Genomic DNA, 26,751 nt, shown 5'->3' with positions numbered 1-26,751 from the left:
GACTAGCTGATTACCTACCTATCTCTTTAACATCCTACCTAGAACACAACATATCAGAAATATCAGGACTAGCTGATTACCTACCTATCTCTTTAACATCCCACCTAGAACACAACATATCAGAGATATCAAGACTAGCTGATTACCTACCTATCTCTTTAACATCCTACCTAGAACACAACATATCAGTTCAAATTACTGTTTTTCTTTTTATCAAGAGCTTGTAAAATATGTGGGTATTACCTCCAATTAGGGGCAATTGACCTGGATTTTCATTCCAGGTGAAATGACCCTAGTCATTTACTCCCTGATGATGGTGACTGACAGTCACAGAAATATTGGAGGTAATACCCACATATTTTACAAGCTCTTGATAAAAAGAAAAACAGTAATTTGAATTTATACATACAGAGCTAATGAAACTGTTCTCTCACAACATATCAGAAATATCAGGACTAGCTGATTATCTACCTATCTCTTTAACATCCCACCTAGAACACAGCATATCAGAGATATCAGGACTAGCTGATTATCTACCTATCTCTTTAACATCCCACCTAGAACACAACATATCAGAGATATCAAGACTAGCTGATTACCTACCTATCTCTTTAACATCCCACCTAGAACACAACATATCAGAAATATCAAGACTAGTTGATTACCTACCTATCTCTTTAACATCCCACCTAGAACACAACATATCAGAGATATCAAGACTAGTTGATTATCTACCTATCTCTTTAACATCCTACCTAGAACACAACATATCAGAAATATCAGGACTAGCTGATTATCTACCTATCTCTTTAACATCCCACCTAGAACACAACATATCAGAGATATCAAGACTAGCTGATTACCTACCTATCTCTTTAACATCCCACCTAGAACACAACATATCAGAGATATCAAGACTAGCTGATTACCTACCTATCTCTTTAACATCCTACCTAGAACACAACATATCAGAAATATCAGGACTAGCTGATTATCTACCTATCTCTTTAACATCCCACCTAGAACACAACATATCAGAGATATCAAGACTAGCTGATTACCTACCTATCTCTTTAACATCCTACCTAGAACACAACATATCAGTTCAAATTACTGTTTTTCTTTTTATCAAGAGCTTGTAAAATATGTGGGTATTACCTCCAATTAGGGGCAATTGACCTGGATTTTCATTCCAGGTGAAATGACCCTAGTCATTTACTCCCTGATGATGGTGACTGACAGTCACAGAAATATTGGAGGTAATACCCACATATTTTACAAGCTCTTGATAAAAAGAAAAACAGTAATTTGAATTTATACATACAGAGCTAATGAAACTGTTCTCTCACAACATATCAGAAATATCAGGACTAGCTGATTATCTACCTATCTCTTTAACATCCCACCTAGAACACAGCATATCAGAGATATCAGGACTAGCTGATTATCTACCTATCTCTTTAACATCCCACCTAGAACACAACATATCAGAGATATCAAGACTAGCTGATTACCTACCTATCTCTTTAACATCCCACCTAGAACACAACATATCAGAGATATCAAGACTAGTTGATTATCTACCTATCTCTTTAACATCCCACCTAGAACACAACATATCAGAGATATCAAGACTAGCTGATTACCTACCTATCTCTTTAACATCCCACCTAGAACACAACATATCAGAAATATCAAGACTAGTTGATTACCTACCTATCTCTTTAACATCCCACCTAGAACACAACATATCAGAGATATCAAGACTAGTTGATTATCTACCTATCTCTTTAACATCCCACCTAGAACACAACATATCAGAAATATCAAGACTAGTTGATTATCTACCTATCTCTTTAACATCCCACCTAGAACACAACATATCAGAAATATCAAGACTAGTTGATTATCTACCTATCTCTTTAACATCCCACCTAGAACACAACATATCAGAAATATCAAGACTAGTTGATTATCTACCTATCTCTTTAACATCCCACCTAGAACACAGCATATCAGAGATATCAGGACTAGCTGATTATCTACCTATCTCTTTAACATCCCACCTAGAACACAACATATCAGAGATATCAAGACTAGCTGATTACCTACCTATCTCTTTAACATCCCACCTAGAACACAACATATCAGAAATATCAAGACTAGTTGATTACCTACCTATCTCTTTAACATCCCACCTAGAACACAACATATCAGAGATATCAAGACTAGTTGATTATCTACCTATCTCTTTAACATCCCACCTAGAACACAACATATCAGAGATATCAAGACTAGCTGATTACCTACCTATCTCTTTAACATCCTACCTAGAACACAACATATCAGAAATATCAGGACTAGCTGATTATCTACCTATCTCTTTAACATCCCACCTAGAACACAACATATCAGAGATATCAAGACTAGCTGATTACCTACCTATCTCTTTAACATCCCACCTAGAACACAACATATCAGAGATATCAAGACTAGCTGATTACCTACCTATCTCTTTAACATCCTACCTAGAACACAACATATCAGAAATATCAGGACTAGCTGATTACCTACCTATCTCTTTAACATCCCACCTAGAACACAACATATCAGAGATATCAAGACTAGCTGATTACCTACCTATCTCTTTAACATCCTACCTAGAACACAACATATCAGTTCAAATTACTGTTTTTCTTTTTATCAAGAGCTTGTAAAATATGTGGGTATTACCTCCAATTAGGGGCAATTGACCTGGATTTTCATTCCAGGTGAAATGACCCTAGTCATTTACTCCCTGATGATGGTGACTGACAGTCACAGAAATATTGGAGGTAATACCCACATATTTTACAAGCTCTTGATAAAAAGAAAAACAGTAATTTGAATTTATACATACAGAGCTAATGAAACTGTTCTCTCACAACATATCAGAAATATCAGGACTAGCTGATTATCTACCTATCTCTTTAACATCCCACCTAGAACACAGCATATCAGAGATATCAGGACTAGCTGATTATCTACCTATCTCTTTAACATCCCACCTAGAACACAACATATCAGAGATATCAAGACTAGCTGATTACCTACCTATCTCTTTAACATCCCACCTAGAACACAACATATCAGAAATATCAAGACTAGTTGATTACCTACCTATCTCTTTAACATCCCACCTAGAACACAACATATCAGAGATATCAAGACTAGTTGATTATCTACCTATCTCTTTAACATCCTACCTAGAACACAACATATCAGAAATATCAGGACTAGCTGATTATCTACCTATCTCTTTAACATCCCACCTAGAACACAACATATCAGAGATATAAGGACTAGCTGATTACCTACCTATCTCTTTAACATCCCACCTAGAACACAACATATCAGAGATATCAAGACTAGCTGATTACCTACCTATCTCTTTAACATCCTACCTAGAACACAACATATCAGAAATATCAGGACTAGCTGATTATCTACCTATCTCTTTAACATCCCACCTAGAACACAACATATCAGAGATATCAAGACTAGCTGATTACCTACCTATCTCTTTAACATCCTACCTAGAACACAACATATCAGTTCAAATTACTGTTTTTCTTTTTATCAAGAGCTTGTAAAATATGTGGGTATTACCTCCAATTAGGGGCAATTGACCTGGATTTTCATTCCAGGTGAAATGACCCTAGTCATTTACTCCCTGATGATGGTGACTGACAGTCACAGAAATATTGGAGGTAATACCCACATATTTTACAAGCTCTTGATAAAAAGAAAAACAGTAATTTGAATTTATACATACAGAGCTAATGAAACTGTTCTCTCACAACATATCAGAAATATCAGGACTAGCTGATTATCTACCTATCTCTTTAACATCCCACCTAGAACACAGCATATCAGAGATATCAGGACTAGCTGATTATCTACCTATCTCTTTAACATCCCACCTAGAACACAACATATCAGAGATATCAAGACTAGCTGATTACCTACCTATCTCTTTAACATCCCACCTAGAACACAACATATCAGAGATATCAAGACTAGTTGATTATCTACCTATCTCTTTAACATCCCACCTAGAACACAACATATCAGAGATATCAAGACTAGCTGATTACCTACCTATCTCTTTAACATCCCACCTAGAACACAACATATCAGAAATATCAAGACTAGTTGATTACCTACCTATCTCTTTAACATCCCACCTAGAACACAACATATCAGAGATATCAAGACTAGTTGATTATCTACCTATCTCTTTAACATCCCACCTAGAACACAACATATCAGAAATATCAAGACTAGTTGATTATCTACCTATCTCTTTAACATCCCACCTAGAACACAACATATCAGAAATATCAAGACTAGTTGATTATCTACCTATCTCTTTAACATCCCACCTAGAACACAACATATCAGAAATATCAAGACTAGTTGATTATCTACCTATCTCTTTAACATCCCACCTAGAACACAACATATCAGAAATATCAAGACTAGTTGATTATCTACCTATCTCTCTAACACCCCACCTAGAACACAACATATCAGAAATATCAAGACTAGTTGATTATCTACCTATCTCTTTAACATCCTATCTAGAACACAACATATCAGAAATATCAAAACTAGTTGATTATCTACCTATCTCTTTAACATCTTACCTAGAACACAACATATCAGAAATATCAAAACTAGTTGATTATCTACCTATCTCTTTAACATCCTACCTAGAACACAACATATCAGAAATATCAAGACTAGTTGATTATCTACGTATCTCTTTAACATCCCACCTCGAACACAACATATCAGAAATATCAGTACTAGTTGATTATCTACCTATCTCTTTAACATCCTATCTAGAACACAACATATCAGAAATATCAAAACTAGTTGATTATCTACCTATCTCTCTAACACCCCACCTAGAACACAACATATCAGAAATATCAAGACTAGTTGATTATCTACCTATCTCTTTAACATCCTATCTAGAACACAACATATCAGAAATATCAAAACTAGTTGATTATCTACCTATCTCTTTAACATCTTACCTAGAACACAACATATCAGAAATATCAAAACTAGTTGATTATCTACCTATCTCTTTAACATCCTACCTAGAACACAACATATCAGAAATATCAAGACTAGTTGATTATCTACGTATCTCTTTAACATCCCACCTCGAACACAACATATCAGAAATATCAGTACTAGTTGATTATCTACCTATCTCTTTAACATCCCACCTAGAACACAACATATCACAAATATCAAGACTAGTTGATTATCTACCTATCTCTCTAACACCCCACCTAGAACACAACATATCACAAATATCAAGACTAGTTGATTATCTACCTATCTCTTTAACATCCCACCTAGAACACAACATATCACAAATATCAGTACTAGTTGATTATCTACCTATCTCTTTAACATCCCACCTAGAACACAACATATCACAAATATCAAGACTAGTTGATTATCTACCTATCTCTTTAACATCCCACCTAGAACACAACATATCAGAAATATCAAGACTAGTTGATTATCTACCTATCTCTTTAACATCCCACCTAGAACACAACATATCACAAATATCAAGACTAGTTGATTATCTACCTATCTCTTTAACATCCTATCTAGAACACAACATATCAGAAATATCAAAACTAGTTGATTATCTACCTATCTCTCTAACACCCCACCTAGAACACAACATATCACAAATATCAAGACTAGTTGATTATCTACCTATCTCTTTAACATCCTATCTAGAACACAACATATCACAAATATCAAGACTAGTTGATTATCTACCTATCTCTTTAACATCCCACCTAGAACACAACATATCAGAAATATCAAGACTAGTTGATTATCTACCTATCTCTTTAACATCCCACCTAGAACACAACATATCACAAATATCAAGACTAGTTGATTATCTACCTATCTCTTTAACATCCTATCTAGAACACAACATATCAGAAATATCAAAACTAGTTGATTATCTACCTATCTCTCTAACACCCCACCTAGAACACAACATATCACAAATATCAAGACTAGTTGATTATCTACCTATCTCTTTAACATCCTATCTAGAACACAACATATCAGAAATATCAAAACTAGTTGATTATCTACCTATCTCTCTAACACCCCACCTAGAACACAACATATCACAAATATCAAGACTAGTTGATTATCTACGTATCTCTTTAACATCCCACCTCGAACACAACATATCAGAAATATCAGTACTAGTTGATTATCTACCTATCTCTTTAACATCCTATCTAGAACACAACATATCAGAAATATCAAAACTAGTTGATTATCTACCTATCTCTCTAACACCCCACCTAGAACACAACATATCACAAATATCAAGACTAGTTGATTATCTACCTATCTCTTTAACATCCCACCTAGAACACAACATATCACAAATATCAAGACTAGTTGATTATCTACCTATCTCTTTAACATCCCACCTAGAACACAACATATCACAAATATCAAGACTAGTTGATTATCTACCTATCTCTTTAACATCCCACCTAGAACACAACATATCAGAAATATCAAGACTAGTTGATTATCTACCTATCTCTTTAACATCCCACCTAGAACACAACATATCACAAATATCAAGACTAGTTGATTATCTACCTATCTCTTTAACATCCTATCTAGAACACAACATATCAGAAATATCAAAACTAGTTGATTATTTTCCTATCTCTCTAACACCCCACCTAGAACACAACATATCACAAATATCAAGACTAGTTGATTATCTACCTATCTCTTTAACATCCTATCTAGAACACAACATATCAGAAATATCAAAACTAGTTGATTATCTACCTATCTCTCTAACACCCCACCTAGAACACAACATATCACAAATATCAAGACTAGTTGATTATCTACCTATCTCTTTAACATCCCACCTAGAACACAACATATCACAAATATCAAGACTAGTTGATTATCTACCTATCTCTTTAACATCCCACCTAGAACACAACATATCACAAATATCAAGACTAGTTGATTATCTACCTATCTCTTTAACATCCCACCTAGAACACAACATATCACAAATATCAAGACTAGTTGATTATCTACCTATCTCTTTAACATCCCACCTAGAACACAACATATCACAAATATCAAGACTAGTTGATTATCTACCTATCTCTTTAACATCCCACCTAGAACACAACATATCACAAATATCAAGACTAGTTGATTATCTACCTATCTCTTTAACATCCCACCTAGAACACAACATATCAGAGATATCAAGACTAGCTGATTATCTACCTATCTCTTTAACATCCCACCTAGAACACAACATATCACAAATATCAAGACTAGTTGATTATCTACCTATCTCTTTAACATCCTATCTAGAACACAACATATCAGAAATATCAAAACTAGTTGATTATCTACCTATCTCTCCAACACCCCACCTAGAACACAACATATCACAAATATCAAGACTAGTTGATTATCTACCTATCTCTTTAACATCCCACCTAGAACACAACATATCACAAATATCAAGACTAGTTGATTACCTACCTATGTTTATGACAGAGTGAGCAGCATTATATGATCTCTACTTACTGGGTTGTCTATGTACAGCATGGAGAACTTAGAAGTCCAGGTAAATTTTCTTGGATTCACTACAAAGATCAATGAATTTCAGTTAACCCTGATGGTACTCAAATATGTAAATCAATTTAAAATGCACATGAACTGAATAAAATATATAATTCAATATGTAGTTCTAGCTTCTAGACCACACAAATAAAATCCATAAGTCAAGAAAACCAACTTATATATTTATATTTATATATTTATATATTTATATATATTTATATTTATATATTTATATTTATGGCACTTTTGTGTTTCCAGTCATTAAGGAAGAGTAAGTCAGCAGAAAATATCTGTGTAAACTGTCTTGTGGGAAATACGTAACAGAAATCTGTGGTGTTGCTCTATGTTCTACCATTTGCCTCTTTATGGTGCCATTTGGTCAGGCTTTGTGTCAATGATTAAACAGAAGTTCTCTCTCAGAGACATCCAAGCCAGAATTTTGAAAACAATATAAGGGCATGAATTGCTTTTTGTTGAACTTACCTGAGGGCAATTAAAACTAAAAAAAAAATTGACAGATTTATGTTTTGCAAAAAAAACAAAAACAAAAATAAAAATAAATAAAAATAAAAAAAAAACAAACAAACAAACAAAAAAAAAATAAAAAAAATCACCCTCCCCTTATCATCCTCAGTAGTTTGCCATCTTGAGTTTGAAAATAATGCAGGTCACATCACAAGAATCTCACAATATCAAGAACATCAGTGACATGAAGAGGGTATCTGGGTAACTGAAAAACCGATGCGCAAGTGCTGGTTTTCATCTTTTGCTTTTTCCAAAAATGTTACAAAGTGATGGTAAGTAAAGGATGATTAGAGGTTGGTTAGTCTGGACAAGCAGCATTTACCTAAGAAAATTTATTTTTGTCAAGAACATCCTGGCTTGGAAAGCTTTAAAATGCACCTTTAGTGGTAATTATTTTCTATGTGTATAAAATAATTTTCAACGATGTTCAGTACTCACATTTGAGATCAGCTGTCAAATAAAACGGGCCATGTTCATTAAACAACCCAAACAAAGATGTCCCTCCTGGGCCACCTTGTAACCATAGCAACACTGGTGCATTACTGGCATCATTCTGGAATATAAAAAAAAACAGCTTTGCCAAATCTTGTAAGTGACAGTGTGATAGATGTACAAATGAGGCAGTTATGTGAATTCTAAGAGGCCATTCAGAAAACAAGATCCAAGGACCTATTGATCCACAGATCAAATATGGTGGACCCTACATGAAGGAAGAGCCAACTAATCTGCTGGTTAACCCCCCCCCCCATATACGCGCCATTTAATGGCTCTGAGGTTAAACTGCTAGATGTGTGTGTGTGACATAAAATTTGTGTAACATTAAGTTGGTGTAGAAGTATGATAGCAGTGACATATGGATGTTGTGACGGTGTATTGGTTGCTTTGACAGTGTTAGATGTGACAGCGTGTTAGCTGTGACAGTGTGTTTGTTGTGACAGTGTGTTGGATGTGACAGTGTGTTGGATGTGACAGTGTGTTGGGTGTGACAGTGTGTTGGATAAGACAGTGTGTTTGTTGTGACAGTGTGTTGGGTGTGACAGTGTGTTGGGTGTGACAATGTGTTGGATGTGACAGTGTGTTACATGTGACAGTGTGTTGGATGTGACAGTGTGTTAGATGTGACAGTGTGTTGGATGTGACAGTGTGTTGGGTGTGACAATGTGTTAGATGTGACAGTGTATTACATGTGACAGTGTGTTGGATGTGACAGTGTGTTAGATGTGACAGTGTGTTGGATGTGACAGTGTGTTAGATGTGACAGTGTGAAAGTTGTGACAGGGTGTTGGGTGTGACAGTGTGTTGGATGTGACTGCGTGTTGGGTGTGACTGTGTGTTAGATGTGACAGTGTGAAAGTTGTGAAAGCGTGTTGGGTGTGACAGTGTATTACATGTGACAGTGTGAAAGTTGTGACAGCGTGTTGGGTGTGACAGTGTGTTAGATGTGACAGTGTGAAAGTTGTGAAAGCGTGTTGGGTGTGACAGTGTATTACATGTGACAGTGTGTCGGATGTGACAGTGTGTTGGATGTGAGTGTGTTAGGTGTGACAGTGTGTTAGGTGTGACAGTGTGTTAGGTATGACGGTGTGTTAGATGTGACGGTGTGTTAGATGTTACAATGTGTTAGGTGTGACAGTGTATTACATGTGACAGTGTGTCGGATGTGACAGTGTGTTGGATGTGAGTGTGTTAGGTGTGACAGTGTGTTAGGTGTGACAGTGTGTTAGGTGTGATAGTGTATTAGGTGTGACAGTGTGTTGGATGTGAGTGTGTTAGGTGTGACAGTGTGTTAGGTGTGATAGTGTATTAGGTGTGACAGTGTGTTGGGTGTGACAGTGTGTTAGGTGTGACAGTGTGTTAGGTATGACATTTGGTAGATAACACACCTGAGCTGGGAAGAACCAGAAGAACATATTGCTGTTGTAAGTCTTGTTAACAGTAAGAAATCCAGAAAAACTCATCACTGAAGTTCCTTCTAATGGACCCACTGCACTGGCTGCACGTGCTAAAGACAAGAAAATGACAAATGAAACATACTAATTTGACAGCTGAAAGTTATATGTTCAAAATAAGTTCATATCTGCACAAACCAGGCTACCTTGTGCTATCTGTCCTTTCTCTATGAGAGATGTCAGGAAGAGAGTTTGTCCTATACCTACCTTGTGCTATCTGTCCTTTCTCTATGAGAGATGTCAGGAAGAGAGTTTGTCCTATACCTACCTTGTGCTATCTGTCCTTTCTCTATGAGAGATGTCAGGAAGAGAGTTTGTCCTATACCTACCTTGTGCTATCTGTCCTTTCTCTATGAGAGATGTCAGGAAGAGAGTTTGTCCTATACCTACCTTGTGCTATCTGTCCTTTCTCTATGAGAGATGTCAGGAAGAGAGTTTGTCCTATACCTACCTTGTGCTATCTGTCCTTTCTTTATGAGAGATGTCAGAAGAGAGTTTGTCCTATACCTACCTTGTGCTGTCCTTTCTCTATGACAGATGTCAGGAAGAGAGTTTGTCCTATACCTACCTTGTGCTATCTGTCCTTTCTCTATGAGAGATGTCAGAAGAGAGTTTGTCCTATATCTACCTTGTGCTATCTGTCCTTTCTCTGTGACAGATGTCAGGAAGAGAGTTTGTCCTATACCTACCTTGTGCTATCTGTCCTTTCTCTATGAGAGATGTCAGGAAGAGAGTTTGTCCTATACCTACCTTGTGCTATCTGTCCTTTCTTTATGAGAGATGTCAGAAGAGAGTTTGTCCTATACCTACCTTGTGCTATCTGGCCTTTCTCTATGAGAGATGTCAGGAAGAGAGTTTGTCCTATACCTACCTTGTGCTATCTGTCCTTTCTCTATGAGAGATGTCAGAAGAGAGTTTGTCCTATACCTACCTTGTGCTATCTGTTCTTTCTCTATGAGAGATGTCAGGAAGAGAGTTTGTCCTATACCTACCTTGTGCTATCTGTCCTTTCTCTATAAGAGATGTCAGGAAGAGAGTTTGTCCTATACCTACCTTGTGCTATCTGTCCTTTCTCTATGAGAGATGTCAGGAAGAGAGTTTGTCCTATACCTACATTGTGCTATCTGGCCTTTCTCTATGAGGGGGGTCAGGAAGAGAGTTTGTCCTATACCTACCTTGTGCTATCTGTCCTTTCTCTATAAGAGATGTCAGAAGAGAGTTTGTCCTATACCTACCTTGTGCTATCTGGCCTTTCTCTATGAGGGGGGTCAGGAAGAGAGGTTGCCCAGGATCCACCCCAGTGTTGTTCATGGGAGGAATCTTCTTATCAAATATGGCAGCCAAAGGACCACGTCTACCCTCCGTAAACTGTCCAAGTAGTCCTATCATTGCCATCAGCAACAGGACAAAGAATGTGGATCTCATCTGAAGAAAAAAAAATTCCCTTGCTACTGGTACAATGTTCTGGTATTACATCATTATAAAGTACTACGCTGCTACTGGTACAATGTACTGGTATTACATCATTATAAAGTACTACGCTGCTACTGGTACAATGTTCTGGTATTACATCATTATAAAGTACTACGCTGCTACTGGTACAATGTACTGGTATTACATCATTATAAAGTACTACGCTGCTACTGGTACAATGTACTGGTATTACATCATTATAAAGTACTACGCTGCTACTGGTACAATGTACTGGTACTACATCATTATAAAGTACTACGCTGCTACTGGTACAATGTACTGGTATTACATCATTATAAAGTACTACGCTGCTACTGGTACAATGTACTGGTATTACATCATTATAAAGTACTACGCTGCTACTGGTACAATGTACTGGTACTACATCATTATAAAGTACTACGCTGCTACTGGTACAATGTACTGGTATTACATCATTATAAAGTACTACGCTGCTACTGGTACAATGTACTGGTATTACATCATTATAAAGTACTACGCTGCTACTGGTACAATGTACTGGTATTACATCATTATAAAGTACTACGCTGCTACTGGTACAATGTACTGGTATTACATCATTATAAAGTACTACACTGCTACTGGTACAATGTACTGGTATTACATCATTATAAAGTACTACACTGCTACTGGTACAATGTTCTGGTATTACATCATTATAAAGTACTACACTGCTACTGGTACAATGTACAGGTATTACATCATTATAAAGTACTACGCTGCTACTGGAACACTGTACTGGTATTACATCATTATCATTCTTCATCAGTGAATTAGTGAAAGGTTATGGTCGATAAAAGTTTTTAAGTGTCATGGAAAAAAATTATAATCTGAAGGCTAGAAATATTGATTACCATCCAACCAACTCCATAAACATGACCTAATGAGCTGTGAATGTTACAAAAATTTACCATCGCCACATTTAAAAGTGGATGCCATGTGAATTATATATAAACAGATCCAAATATTCTTGATAATGGTGATGGAACTATCATATCTCAAAGCAGCCTTAACCATGCCTCCCACTTATGACTGGCTGTGCATAAATTACACAATACATTATTATATATAAACAGATCCATATATTCTTGATAATGGTGATGGAACAGTCAAACCTCACAGCAGCCTTAACCAGGCCTCCCGCTTATGACTGGCTGTGCCTAAATTACACAATACATTATTATATATAAACAGATCCATATATTCTTGATAATGGTGATGGAACAGTCAAACCTCACAGCAGCCTTAACCAGGCCTCCCGCTTATGACTGGCTGTGCCTAAATTACACAATACATTATTATATATAAACAGATCCATATATTCTTGATAATGGTGATGGAACAGTCAAACCTCACAGCAGCCTTAACCAGGCCTCCCACACATGACTGGCTGTGCCTAAATTACACAATACATTATTATATATAAACAGATCCATATATTCTTGATAATGGTGATGGAACAGTCAAACCTCACAGCAGCCTTAACCAGGCCTCCCACACATGACTGGCTGTGCCTAAATTACACAATACATTATTGCCAAGAAGAGCCACTCGCCAACATGGCAGCTAACCGAAAGCTTTACAAGTATTGCTGATTTGTTGAGATATATATCAACGAGATTAATTTCACTTTTATAGCAACTAATTTTGTTGGGAATGACCATACGTTTCATTTGTTTAATTGCAACTGGACTTGTTTTGTGCAGTATTGTGCAATTTAGGCAGACCACATTTTGTAATCAATGCACATTTGCCATCAGTAACAGTGTGCTGGTAACTAGGAGGTCAAATGATAAGAAGTGGTGCTAGTAACTAGGATATCAGATGATAAGTGGTGCTAGTAACTAAGATGTCAGATGATAAGAAGTGGTGCTGGTAACTAGGATGTCAGATGATAAGAAGTGGTGCTAGTAACTAGGATGTCAGATGATAAGAAGTGGTGCTAGTAACTAGGATGTCAGATGATAAGAAGTGGTGCTAGTAACTAGGATATCAGATGATAAGAAGTGGTGCTGGTAACTAGGATATCAGATGATAAGAAGTGGTGCTGGTAACTAGGATGTCAGATGATAAGAAGTGGTGCTGGTAACTAGGATGTCAGATGATAAGAAGTGGTGCTTGTAACTAGGATATCAGAGGATAAGAAGTGGTGCTAGTAACTAGGATGTCAGATGATAAGAAGTGGTGCTGGTAACTAGAATGCCAGATGATAAGAAGTGGTGCTGGTAACTAGGATATCAGATGATAAGAAGTGGTGCTAGTAACTAGGATATCAGATGATAAGAAGTGGTGCTAGTAACTAGGATATCAGATGATAAGAAGTGGTGCTAGTAACTAGGATGTCAGATGATAAGAAGTGGTGCTGGTAACTAAGATATCAGATGATAAGAAGTGGTGCTAGTAACTAGGATATCAGATGATAAGAAGTGGTGCTGGTAACTAGGATATCAGATGATAAGAAGTGGTGCTAGTAACTAAGATGTCAGATGATAAGAAGTGGTGCTGGTAACTAGGATATCAGATGATAAGAAGTGGTGCTAGTAACTAGGATATCAGATGATAAGAAGTGGTGCTAGTAACTAGGATATCAGATGATAAGAAGTGGTGCTAGTAACTAGGATATCAGATGATAAGTGGTGCTAGTAACTAAGATGTCAGATGATAAGAAGTGGTGCTGGTAACTAGGATGTCAGATGATAAGAAGTGGTGCTAGTAACTAAGATGTCAGATGATAAGAAGTGGTGCTGGTAACTAGGATATCAGATGATAAGAAGTGGTGCTGGTAACTAGGATGTCAGATGATAAGAAGTGGTGCTGGTAACTAGGATGTCAGATGATAAGAAGTGGTGCTTGTAACTAGGATGTCAGATGATAAGAAGTGGTGCTGGTAACTAGGATATCAGATGATAAGAAGTGGTGCTGGTAACTAGGAGGTCAGATGATAAAAAGTGGTGCTGGTAACTAGGATGTCAGATGATAAGAAGTGGTGCTAGTTATATGCTTATATATCGAAACTGTCATTTATAGTGTCCCCAGATTTTTACCCATTTTTAAAATAAATGTTGCTTCATATAACTACTGCATCTGGACAAGTTTTTTGACAATCAATCAAAAGTTGAAAGTGAAAATGATGCCCAAACTTTTAAACTGAACATCTTTCTAAAGCCCCCCCAACACATGGTGAGCAATTGGTGCGTGCCACTTGTGCTGCGCTCTTTGCTTAGCAGAGCCGCCTGGCCTGCCTCTATCAGACACACCATGAACTGTGGGATCATGTGATTAAGGAAACATTACATATTGATTTTTTTCTGAAAGTAATGGAAAATGGTGACCACGTTAATCAATCGGACTAACTATAACTGTGTACAATTTTGTTGACTTCACTGGGGGCTGCCATTTTTTTTTGTTTCCGGCTACCGGCACATGTGCATTGTTGCAATGACTTGAGCAATCGGTGCCTGCACCCCGCACACCCTTAGCCATTTGCCTCAAGAGGCCAAAAATATCAAACATGTGAGATATTTTGCTCTGTTGCGCAAGAGGCAAAAATCTCACCAAAATACCCCGATGAGAAAACGGCACAGCGCAAGTGCTTAAAGTCAAGGTACAGCATATACTTAAGAAACATTGTATCAATAAATAAACAGTACATTTCCTATATTGCACACATCTTTAGCTATTTCCAAAGATATAACTCTGCTTGGGGAAATCGGTCCTACGAAAATACGAAAACCGCGAAAACCGCAAAAACCAGAAGTTGCTAGGCGAAAACCTCACTATAACTTACCAATTCTCGATGTTCTTGACAAGTTGCTGTAATATTTGGATAACTTGGACCATATTACATACATCATGACCTTTGATAACGATGTTGTAATGAACTGAGTATGTAACAGCTGAGTTTTCTAGATCGGCAACTATAGTGCGTGGGAGCCATGTTTGGTTTACAATTGGCATATATAAACAGCAGTGTCCCCTCAGGCCAGTATTGCCATCTCAGGCCAGTATTGCCCTCTCATGCCAGTAATGCTCTCTCAGGCATATGAATGTGGATAACAGCACAATATTTTCTGCTTACTTAATACATATATACATATAAGACACTGACAAACATTTATCAAGTAACATTTACAACATTGTACCAACTTTAAGTTAATTAATGCTTTATTTGTAAATGTGTTATTTGTGCATGAGAAAAATTCCTTCTAACTGTACATGAAGTTGTAAGAACTTTGTATTGCATTAAACTTTACAAAAGAAATATTGAATCATTAAATGTTTTTCATCATAAAAAAGTTGTTTTTGTTTGTTCAAATCATGTTAAAATAAAGGCTCTCTGCATACCAAATTCCATTTTACCAAAACAGTTATCAATACATATTTGGTCAATTTGTGCACTGGCAATTTATTTTTTAAGAAAAGGGACTAAAGTCTTATTCTGAGAAAACTACAGTGTATTGTTAATACTGACCCGTGGACTTGCGTGCTTTTTATTTTTAATGCATGGATTGTAGTATATTTTAAATTAATAACAGTTTTATCAAAGAACTTGTAGGTTCATTTGACATTACACTCATTAGGATCTGGTTGTCATTAATGGTATGCTTCTGTGGCTCTGTGCCCTCAGGTAAGTGCTAAATCAATAATGATCAAGAAATGATCAAGACTTAACTAGTTACAGCTGCAGTCTTAGCTGTCACTAATTAAGTCCATCTAGCTGTCAGTGTCAACAAATTTAAGTTCACTGCTACTTATTTTCCATAAATTTTTGCAATTTCTTGGTGAATTTTTTACACATTTTGTCATTTTCAAACAGAGCTGAGAATTTGAATTAATGGGCCTGAAGCCATGTGATATTTGTTGCTGACTCTGCTGTCGAGCAAAATGTATTATTGCATCAGCATTGATATTTTCTATCTTGTACCTCATTATTTATTTATTTATTATTTTTTGTCTGAAAGTTATGCAGTTTAGGGTAGAATTTCATTCACTTTTTTTTTCTTTTTTTTTTTTGCATTTTCAATATGGGCATGAAACCCATTTATTAGTTATCCATAACATTGTTGGTGGTAATGCTGTTAAAGATTATGTATTATTGCATCAAAATGCATGAAAACCTCCTAGAGGAGATAAATAAAAATCGATGGTTATTATGTTGTATATCACTTCATTTTTCGATTTTGTTTCTTTCAAATGGATGTATATATTTAATATTGTGTTAATTCGTTAAAAAAAAAGTCAGAGAGCAGTTACAATAAACAGTATTACTTAAAGTAGATAAATAAAAATTGATGGGGATTATGTTGTATGCCACTTAATTTTTCAATTTTTCAATTTTCTGTTTCTTTCAAATGGATGTATATAGATTGTGTTAATTCATTTAAAAAAAGGTCAGAGAGCACTTAAAATTAACAGAATCTAATTAATTGACTTTAATTAGAATCCAAGGGTGCATTTGTTTGTGAAAAGTATGCAATCATAATGACCATCAGTTAATTAAAGATCCCATAGGTGTTGAATTTCCAGAATACACAGACTGTATGTTTTTTTCCTATAAGAATTCTACCCAACTGTGTGCTTGGCCTTCTGTCTGTTTTATGATATTAGAAGATATGATGAATATGCATTTTTAGATGCATCTTTAACTCGATGAAATAAGTATTTATAACGTGTGTCTCAAAAAATACTTTTCTGTTTGTTAGCTTGTTAACTTGTTTGTGTGAAAGAAATCCCAGGTCTTCACAAAATTTGAACCATTTTACCACACCAAATTTAATATATGCAATTTAGTCATTTCTTTTACACCTGCAGATAACAGTTAGCCATTGTCAACTTAACCCTCCTAACCACAATACTTATTGGACTGATCCAATCATAACATATAAACAATGACATGAATTCAGTAGGTAGTAAATCCCAATGGTAATCAGAAAGATACAAAAATTCTTTTAAGAAAACGCAATTTGTGCTGTGTATGCGGTCTGCATTTCAGACTAGCGAGTTCTGAGAATAAACACATCCAAATCGTTCAATGCATGTGTCTGAAGTTTTTTTATTTTGGCCTTAGAACATGTTACATATGAATATGTATGGGTGCTCTGTAAAGCGCAACACAATCTATGACCTTAATTATGTAGATTCATAATTTGTCTAAGTATTGATTATAGTTTTATCAGGGTTTAAACCCATTTATGATGGCTAAAGCATTTAGAACTAAAGCAACATTTGTTTTTGACCTAGAATAATGTCCCCTTTCAAAAGTAGTTCAAATCATATGGGAGCTATATGCTATTGCCAAAGCATAATTCTTATTTGGCCAGATATTTAAAGGAATAAAGTTTTAGAGGAGAATTAATACGGTAGAGAGCTGACAATTTTACAAATATAGGCCACATTCAGAATAGTGGACTAATGATCTGTTTCAAAAATGTTACCTTCCTTTCCCAATATATTATACACCATTGAGAAGTGCATTGGTTGAGAACTTATAATACTTTTAAAGTACAAAGTGTACACAATAGTTTATTAATAATGGCAACTAGAAAAGCAATAAGAGACCGCAGACCTCCACTAAGGCAGAAGAATGTCCATCCAAATTCACTCCTAAATTTTCATTCTATAATGATTTAGTTTTTTTATTATTGATTGATTATAGATCCAGATCACCACCAAAAACTAATCACTTCTAAGTTAACCCATTTCTGACCTACCCTGAAAATGCCATCGAAATTTATCCATAACTTTTTAGTTATGATGATGACAAACAAACAAACAGGGGTGAAAACATAGCCTCCTTGGCAGAGGTAATAATATTCTTTACAAGAAAACTAACACTTTTTATTTCATATTCCTTTTATTATACCAAGCAGAATGCAATCCCAAGACAAAGCAAGGCCCAAAACTGGCCCAAATTTGGTATATTACATGCTTTAAATATATGGCAAATGAAATATACAAGCACACACTATTATTTACTATTGATCAACTTCCTGGCAAATAAGAACTGTCAACAGTCCCTTAATATTACAGCATGCCAATATTCAGCAAATAATGGAAAATACCAAGGTGTTAATATGTTATGGACTATCTTGATATACATAACTTCATTTGCTTTTTGGCAATCTTCAACAAAACACATGCAGGGTGCTTCAAACTGATAAAAACTTACCATACAAAAAGTTGAAGTGTTAAAACACAGCATAGACACAGAAATGATGAAATAGATATGGAATTGAAAGATTATCATATCATATCAATTACGAAATTAGATGTGCACTGCCTAAAACTCTAGTCTAGGAGTAAACTATTTATTATGTCAATCACATATCATCATGCAGTTGTAATCTCTTATATCTCCTTTCAAGAGAAAATGCCTCCTGCAAATCAGAGTACCAGTACATGTGTTTAATGTGTGTTCTTTTTTCCTTTTTTTTCTCCATTATTGTGCGTATAATATATATGCATGATTAACTGACTATTGACATTTTTTCAGAGTTAAAAGAGCTTACCTCTGTATACTGGCACATACACAGAACCCAAATGTAAAAACAATTAAACACATTGATTTGAAGGTAAAATGTGTATTAGACACCTTAGGATGCACATATATACAATCAATAAATTAATTGATGCTTTAGAAATGGATTTGGTTTATTAAGTGAAAAACAATAAGTGTAACAAATGGCTGTGCATGAATATCTTTTCAAAAAGAGTAAGATAAAATGTGATTAAATAACAAAATCAGTGACCATGGATCAAGTTCAGAGGAAAAAATGTTTTAATAAAAATAATTTAATTGTATTCACCATTATTATATATATTGAATATTATCAATTATGTTAATTGGAACCTACATTTTCATAATGCTTTATAAATTGCTCTATGCTGGTCACTTTATTAAACAATGCTACTCATTTTATATTTGGAAAAGTAGGAGTGTAAATTCTATGCAGGTTCACAGCTCATACAATATAGACTCTACATGTATGGTGTATTAAAATGGGCACTTTTTACAAGCATTGATGTGTAGTTTCACTTCTGGTTGGAATGAAAAAAAAGTTCTACTTTGTGCATATTTATCAATTCCTATTTATTAATAAACTTTGTATTACTAAGAATGCAGGTAATCTGTGTTATCTACTTCATATAGCACTTGAGAGAGTATTACTTGCCTGGAAAAGCATTACTAACCTGAGAGGGCAATACTGGCCTGAGATGGCAATACTGGCCTGAGGGGACACTGCTGTTTATATATGCCAATTGTAAACCAAACATGGCTCCCACGCACTATAGTTGCCGATCTAGAAAACTCAGCTGTTACATACTCAATTCATTACAACATCGTTATCAAAGGTCATGATGTATGTAATATGGTCCAAGTTATCCAAATATTACAGCAACTTGTCAAGAACATCGAGAATTGGTAAGTTATAGTGAGGTTTTCGCCTAGCAACTTCTGGTTTTCGCGGTTTTCGCGGTTTTCGTATTTTCGTAGGACCCTGGGGAAATCCTAGAATCTGAATTTGAATTCTAAATGTGTATTCATGCCTAACTTCTTTACTTATTATGTGACAATTCTAAATGTGTATTCATGCCTAACTTCTTTACTTATTATGTGACAATTCTAAATGTGTATTCATGCCTAACTTCTTTACTTATTATGTGACAATTCTAAATGTGTATTCATGCCTAACTTCTTTACTTATTATGTGACAATTCTAAATGTGTATTCATGCCTAACTTCTTTACTTATTATGTGACAATTCTAAATGTGTATTCATGCCTAACTTCTTTACTTATTATGTGACAATTCTAAATGTGTATTCATGCCTAACTTCTTTACTTATTATGTGACAATTCTAAATGTGTATTCATGCCTAACTTCTTTACTTATTATGTGACAATTCTAAATGTGTATTCATGCCTAACTTCTTTACTTATTATGTGACAATTCTAAATGTGTATTCATGCCTAACTTCTTTACTTATTATGTGACAATTCTAAATGTGTATTCATGCCTAACTTCTTTACTTATTATGTGACAATTCTAAATGTGTATTCATGCCTAACTTCTTTACTTATTATGTGACAATTCTAAATGTGTATTCATGCCTAACTTCTTTACTTATTATGTGACAATTCTAAATGTGTATTCATGCCTAACTTCTTTACTTATTATGTGACAATTCTAAATGTGTATTCATGCCTAACTTCTTTACTTATTATGTGACAATTCTAAATGTGTATTCATGCCTAACTTCTTTACTTATTATGTGACAATTCTAAATGTGTATTCATGCCTAACTTCTTTACTTATTATGTGACAATTCTAAATGTGTATTCATGCCTAACTTCTTTACTTATTATGTGACAATTCTAAATGTGTATTCATGCCTAACTTCTTTACTTATTATGTGACAATTCTAAATGTGTATTCATGCCTAACTTCTTTACTTATTATGTGACAATTCTAAATGTGTATTCATGCCTAACTTCTTTACTTATTATGTGACAATTCTAAATGTGTATTCATGCCTAACTTCTTTACTTATTATGTGACAATTCTAAATGTGTATTCATGCCTAGCTTCTTTACTTATTATGTGACAATTCTAAATGTGTATTCATGCCTAGCTTCTTTACTTATTATGTGACAATTCTAAATGTGTATTCATGCCTAGCTTCTTTACTTATTATGTGACAATTCTAAATGTGTATTCATGCCTAGCTTCTTTACTTATTATGTGACAATTCTAAATGTGTATTCATGCCTAGCTTCTTTACTTATTATGTGACAATTCTAAATGTGTATTCATGCCTAGCTTCTTTACTTATTATGTGACAATTCTAAATGTGTATTCATGCCTAACTTCTTTACTTATTATGTGACAATTCTAAATGTGTATTCATGCCTAACTTCTTTACTTATTATGTGACAATTCTAAATGTGTATTCATGCCTAACTTCTTTACTTATTATGTGACAATTCTAAATGTGTATTCATGCCTAACTTCTTTACTTATTATGTGACAATTCTAAATGTGTATTCATGCCTAACTTCTTTACTTATTATGTGACAATTCTAAATGTGTATTCATGCCTAACTTCTTTACTTATTATGTGACAATTCTAAATGTGTATTCATGCCTAACTTCTTTACTTATTATGTGACAATTCTAAATGTGTATTCATGCCTAACTTCTTTACTTATTATGTGACAATTCTAAATGTGTATTCATGCCTAACTTCTTTACTTATTATGTGACAATTCTAAATGTGTATTCATGCCTAACTTCTTTACTTATTATGTGACAATTCTAAATGTGTATTCATGCCTAACTTCTTTACTTATTATGTGACAATTCTAAATGTGTATTCATGCCTAACTTCTTTACTTATTATGTGACAATTCTAAATGTGTATTCATGCCTAGCTTCTTTACTTATTATGTGACAATTCTAAATGTGTATTCATGCCTAGCTTCTTTACTTATTATGTGACAATTCTAAATGTGTATTCATGCCTAGCTTCTTTACTTATTATGTGACAATTCTAAATGTGTATTCATGCCTAGCTTCTTTACTTATTATGTGACAATTCTAAATGTGTATTCATGCCTAGCTTCTTTACTTATTATGTGACAATTCTAAATGTGTATTCATGCCTAACTTCTTTACTTATTATGTGACAATTCTAAATGTGTATTCATGCCTAGCTTCTTTACTTATTATGTGACAATTCTAAATGTGTATTCATGCCTAGCTTCTTTACTTATTATGTGACAATTCTAAATGTGTATTCATGCCTAACTTCTTTACTTATTATGTGACAATTCTAAATGTGTATTCATGCCTAGCTTCTTTACTTATTATGTGACAATATTAAATTTCTATGGCATTTCTAGGGGTGAAAATCAAGTGAGGCAAATTTGGACTCATTTTTTTAGAGGGGCATCTGAAAAAAAAATTGAACGGTTTATTTATACCCAGATATTCAGCTACAGGTATCTGTGTATTAAATTTGAAGTCTCTAACTTTATTAGAAAAGACTCCTGTATGGGCCGTACTGTACAAGTAACGTGATATAATAGCCCTCCCCCGGCCTACCCCCCCCCCCCCCCCCCCCCACCACACACACACAAACACTCTGCCCCAGAAACCCACTGACAGGCATTTCCCCTGTCCTTCAAGTTCACCCAAATAACCATAATCTACTCTCTTCACCAATCAGAATAAACTCACCTTGGGCATTAGCTGTTCGTCCAAAGACGCCACTTGTGTTCTAATATCTAGTACTTCTCGCCGTGTTGTGACTTCGGCACATGACTGTCATGGGATAGCGAAAGTACCTGGTCACAGATGTCGCAAAAATTAAAGCATATTCTGTATTTTCAATAAAATCAGTATTGTTATTCACACACTGCAGAGTTTTACTTGACGATTTTCTAATTTAGCGTGATTTTAGCCGAATATCTTGTATTAAGTACCTGGGTGCACATTTTGTTGAAATATTGATTTGATGTTATCGGTGGCAAGTTATTACCCCAAACATGGCCGCAATTCACGTGTGTTTTTCAAGTTGCGGGTGTAATAGAACTGCACACTGCGTGGACTGGGGGAGAAATGGCCTGGTTTGTTATGGAGCTTGCAGAGCGGTGGCTTTGTATCAACCTCAGGTACACGAATTATGAGGAAAAATACACATTTTCCTTATCCAGTCTTTTGATCAAGTTGACTTACTTAAGTTATATATATAGTAGCACTTACACTTTAGTTTCGTGCGCTCCTATTTACTTGCCTCGGTTTTCTGCGTTACGTGCTTGGAACTTAATGCGTAACATGTAAGACCTAAAACTGTAGTAAGAGTATTTACAGTCTCTGATATGTAATTCTTGTGAAAACACATGAAACTTTCCGGTAGCTTACAGTCTCTGCTTTCACATTGACTTTTTAATGAACCTACCAAGTAAAAAAAAAAAAAAAAAAAAAAATGCTTCCAGCTTCTTTAGTTTTGAAACATCCTTATAGCAGTTCATCAGAGTCTGTAAGGTGATTACAACCTTCCTTACATGGTAGTAATCAGGGGCGGATCCAGAGATATTTTCTGACAGTCTTCCAAATTATCTTTGTTAATTCGTCTTCAATTTTTGACCGTCTTCCAACAGAAAATAATGGATACCCGTCAATATAAACTTTAAAATCTGACCATCTTCCGGAAGATCCAGAAGACGGCCTAAATCCGCCCCTGTAATGTATCAGTTGCTAGCTTACTAGTATGCGTGCAGGGTGACTGTTGATCTGTTTTCAGCAATCAGAGGGTCCGGGAGGGATTGTGGCGAATCTCGTCGCTCATGAAGACCGCGTGAACTGTGTCAAGTGGATTTCAATGCAAGATGGAGGCAAGTCATACTGAGACTTTATGCTCACTTGATAGATAATTTTAAATGGCAGTAAAATTTGACCGCAAGTGCTATGTCAAAAAATAAAACAATTGTTCATTATCAGCAAGATATGATGTAAAAAGCAAAAATGTTTTAAAAATATATATATTATAAATAAAAACAAACTATAGATTTTCCTTGAGAATTATTCTTGAATTAATGGAAGACCAAAAATTTACAGCAAGTTTGTGAATTTAACCTTTTCCAAATCAGTAAATCTCCATTGCCTGGTTGTTTTGTGTTGCTAGATGTTGGTGACATGGTTGTTTTGTGTTTCAGGAGATGAGAGAGAACTTGTATCTTTGTCTTCATATAGAACTGCTGTTGTTTTGTGTTGGTAGATGTTGGTGACATTGTTTTGTGTTGGTAGATGTTGGTGACATGGTTGTTTTGTGTTTCAGGAGATGAGAGGGAACTTGTATCTTGGTCTTCAGATAGAACTGCTGTTGTTTTGTGTTGGTAGATGTTGGTGACATGGTTGTTTTGTGTTTCAGGAGATGAGAGGGAACTTGTATCTTGGTCTTCAGATAGAACTGCTGTTGTTTTGTGTTGGTAGATGTTGGTGACATGATTGTTTTGTGTTTCAGGAGATGAGGCAGAACTTGTATCTTGGTCTTCAGATAGAACTGCTGTTGTTTTGTGTTGGTAGATGTTGGTGACATGATTGTTTTGTGTTTAAGGAGATGAGACAGAACTTGTATCTTGGTCTTCAGATAGAACTGCTGTTGTTTTGTGTTGGTAGATGTTGGTGACATTGTTTTGTGTTGGTAGATGTTGGTGACATGATTGTTTTGTGTTTCAGGAGATGAGAGAAAACTTGTATCTGGGTCTTCAGATAGAACTGCTGTTGTTTTGTGTTGGTAGATGTTGGTGACATTGTTTTGTGTTGGTAGATGTTGGTGACATGATTGTTTTGTGTTTCAGGAGATGAGACAGAACTTGTATCTGGGTCTTCAGATAGAACTGCTATTGTTTGGCAAGGCACTGGAACAAAGGTGAGGAATGCTGATTGATTTGCTTCACCAATGGACAAAGTATATTTATGATTAATGTGATATTTTGTCTTCATTATTGTCCCTGAATTTCTGAAATATTTTTTTCATATTCTTTATATTAGCACATATGCAAGCTGGCGTATCATACCAGATATATTAATATACAAGTTCATTATTATGAAAGAATTGTTTCAACTGAGACTAACAGAAACTATAAGAAAAAGATGGAAGATGAAATTGAGATAATTAGGGCCTAAAATCTAGAGTGGTATCTGAAAATAAGCAAACAAATATACAGATGGAGAAATAAGTAATTAAAAGAATGAAAGGGAAAAGTAAGGCAAATATAAGTGAATGACGTGAGGTTGAGTAAAGACCCTGCAGACTTTGACTAATTTTAAGTGATATTGGATAGTTTCAGCCTGTAGCCATATTAGAAGGGCATACTGGACCTGTCACTGCTCTAGACGCCCTCTACTGTCACAACATGGAGCCTGGACTCTGTACAACATTGATTGCTACAGCCTCCTCAGATTCCACAGTAAGAATATGGCAACGTGAAGAAGGTAATTGTTCACTTTCTTTCTCTCTTTGGTTACAATTCACAAATCAAAATCTATCAAGTATATCAAACTGCATAGACAGCTGTGTTTAATTGACTATTTCAGGAGGTTTCCAGTATCAGCAAAGTATTTCATTTGGCAGTGGTTTTGCTGTTGATGTTAGCCTAGCTGTGTTACCAGGAACAACAGGTAAGGTTTTTCTGTTGATGTTAGCCTAGCTGTGTTACCAGGAACAGCAGGTAATGTTTTGCTGTTGATGTTAGCCTAGCTGTGTTACCTGGAACAGCAGGTAATGTTTTGCTGTTGATGTTAGCCTAGCTTTGTTACCAGGAACAGCAGGTAATGTTTTGCTGTTGATGTTAGCCTAGCTGTGTTACCTGGAACAGCAGGTAATGTTTTGCTGTTGATGTTAGCCTAGCTGTGTTACCTGGAACAGCAGGTAAGGTTTTGCTGTTGATGTTAGCCTAGCTGTGTTACCAGGAACAGCAGGTAATGTTTTGCTGTTGATGTTAGCCTAGCTGTGTTACCAGGAACAACAGGTAATGTTTTGCTGTTGATGTTAGCCTAGCTGTGTTACCAGAACAACAGGTAATGTTTTGCTGTTGATGTTAGCCTAGCTGTGTTGCCAGGAACAACAGGTAATGTTTTGCTGTTGATGTTAGCCTAGCTGTGTTACCAGGAACAGCAGGTAATGTTTTGCTGTTGATGTTAGCCTAGCTGTGTTACCAGGAACAACAGGTAATGTTTTGCTGTTGATGTTAGCCTAGCTGTGTTACCAGAACAACAGGTAATGTTTTGCTGTTGATGTTAGCCTAGCTGTGTTACCAGAACAACAGGTAATGTTTTGCTGTTGATGTTAGCCTAGCTGTGTTGCCAGGAACAACAGGTAATGTTTTGCTGTTGATGTTAGCCTAGCTGTGTTACCTGGAACAGCAGGTAATGTTTTGCTGTTGATGTTAGCCTAGCTGTGTTACCTGGAACAGCAGGTAATGTTTTGCTGTTGATGTTAGCCTAGCTGTGTTACCTGGAACAGCAGGTAATGTTTTGCTGTTGATGTTAGCCTAGCTG

The 26,751-nt window shown here is 35.5% G+C and overlaps 2 protein-coding genes across 8 annotated transcripts in view; one reads left to right on the top strand and one right to left on the bottom strand.

Moving 5' to 3' along the window:
* Window positions 1–23,052, bottom strand: part of LOC106169987 (putative serine carboxypeptidase CPVL) — a 31,004-nt gene extending 7,952 nt beyond the window's left edge. For 2 of the 4 annotated variants that reach the window (XM_087012346.1, XM_087012347.1), the window contains exons 1-5: window positions 22,927–23,052; window positions 11,429–11,618; window positions 10,128–10,246; window positions 8,683–8,797; window positions 7,684–7,742 (exon numbers count right to left, since the gene is read on the bottom strand). In XM_087012346.1, the coding sequence (XP_086868472.1) occupies window positions 7,684–7,742; window positions 8,683–8,797; window positions 10,128–10,246; window positions 11,429–11,618; window positions 22,927–22,935 (492 nt within the window). In that variant the 5' untranslated portion in view covers window positions 22,936–23,052. Of the gene's footprint in view, window positions 1–7,683; window positions 7,743–8,682; window positions 8,798–10,127; window positions 10,247–10,339; window positions 10,370–11,003; window positions 11,055–11,428; window positions 11,619–22,926 lie in introns of those variants that run through there. The other 2 variants (XM_087012348.1, XM_087012349.1) reach the window with 2 other exon arrangements.
* Window positions 23,053–23,206: 154 nt separating this feature from the next.
* The window catches only part of LOC106169998 (elongator complex protein 2), a 31,271-nt gene continuing 27,726 nt past the window's right edge, over window positions 23,207–26,751 (top strand). For 2 of the 4 annotated variants that reach the window (XM_087012344.1, XM_087012345.1), the window contains exons 1-5: window positions 23,207–23,360; window positions 23,993–24,083; window positions 25,050–25,120; window positions 25,536–25,686; window positions 25,789–25,872. In XM_087012344.1, the coding sequence (XP_086868470.1) occupies window positions 23,235–23,360; window positions 23,993–24,083; window positions 25,050–25,120; window positions 25,536–25,686; window positions 25,789–25,872 (523 nt within the window). In that variant the 5' untranslated portion in view covers window positions 23,207–23,234. The remainder of the gene's footprint in view (window positions 23,361–23,992; window positions 24,084–25,049; window positions 25,121–25,535; window positions 25,687–25,788; window positions 25,873–26,751) is intronic. The other 2 variants (XM_087012342.1, XM_087012343.1) reach the window with 2 other exon arrangements.

The sequence above is a fragment of the Lingula anatina genome, chromosome 5 (genome assembly GCF_051362555.1).
Source record: "Lingula anatina isolate TDL-2025a chromosome 5, LinAna3.0, whole genome shotgun sequence".
In the NCBI taxonomy this organism is placed as follows: domain Eukaryota; kingdom Metazoa; phylum Brachiopoda; class Lingulata; order Lingulida; family Lingulidae; genus Lingula; species Lingula anatina.
Note: the sequence above shows the minus strand (reverse complement) of the source record. Positions and strands in the feature narration are given on the sequence as shown.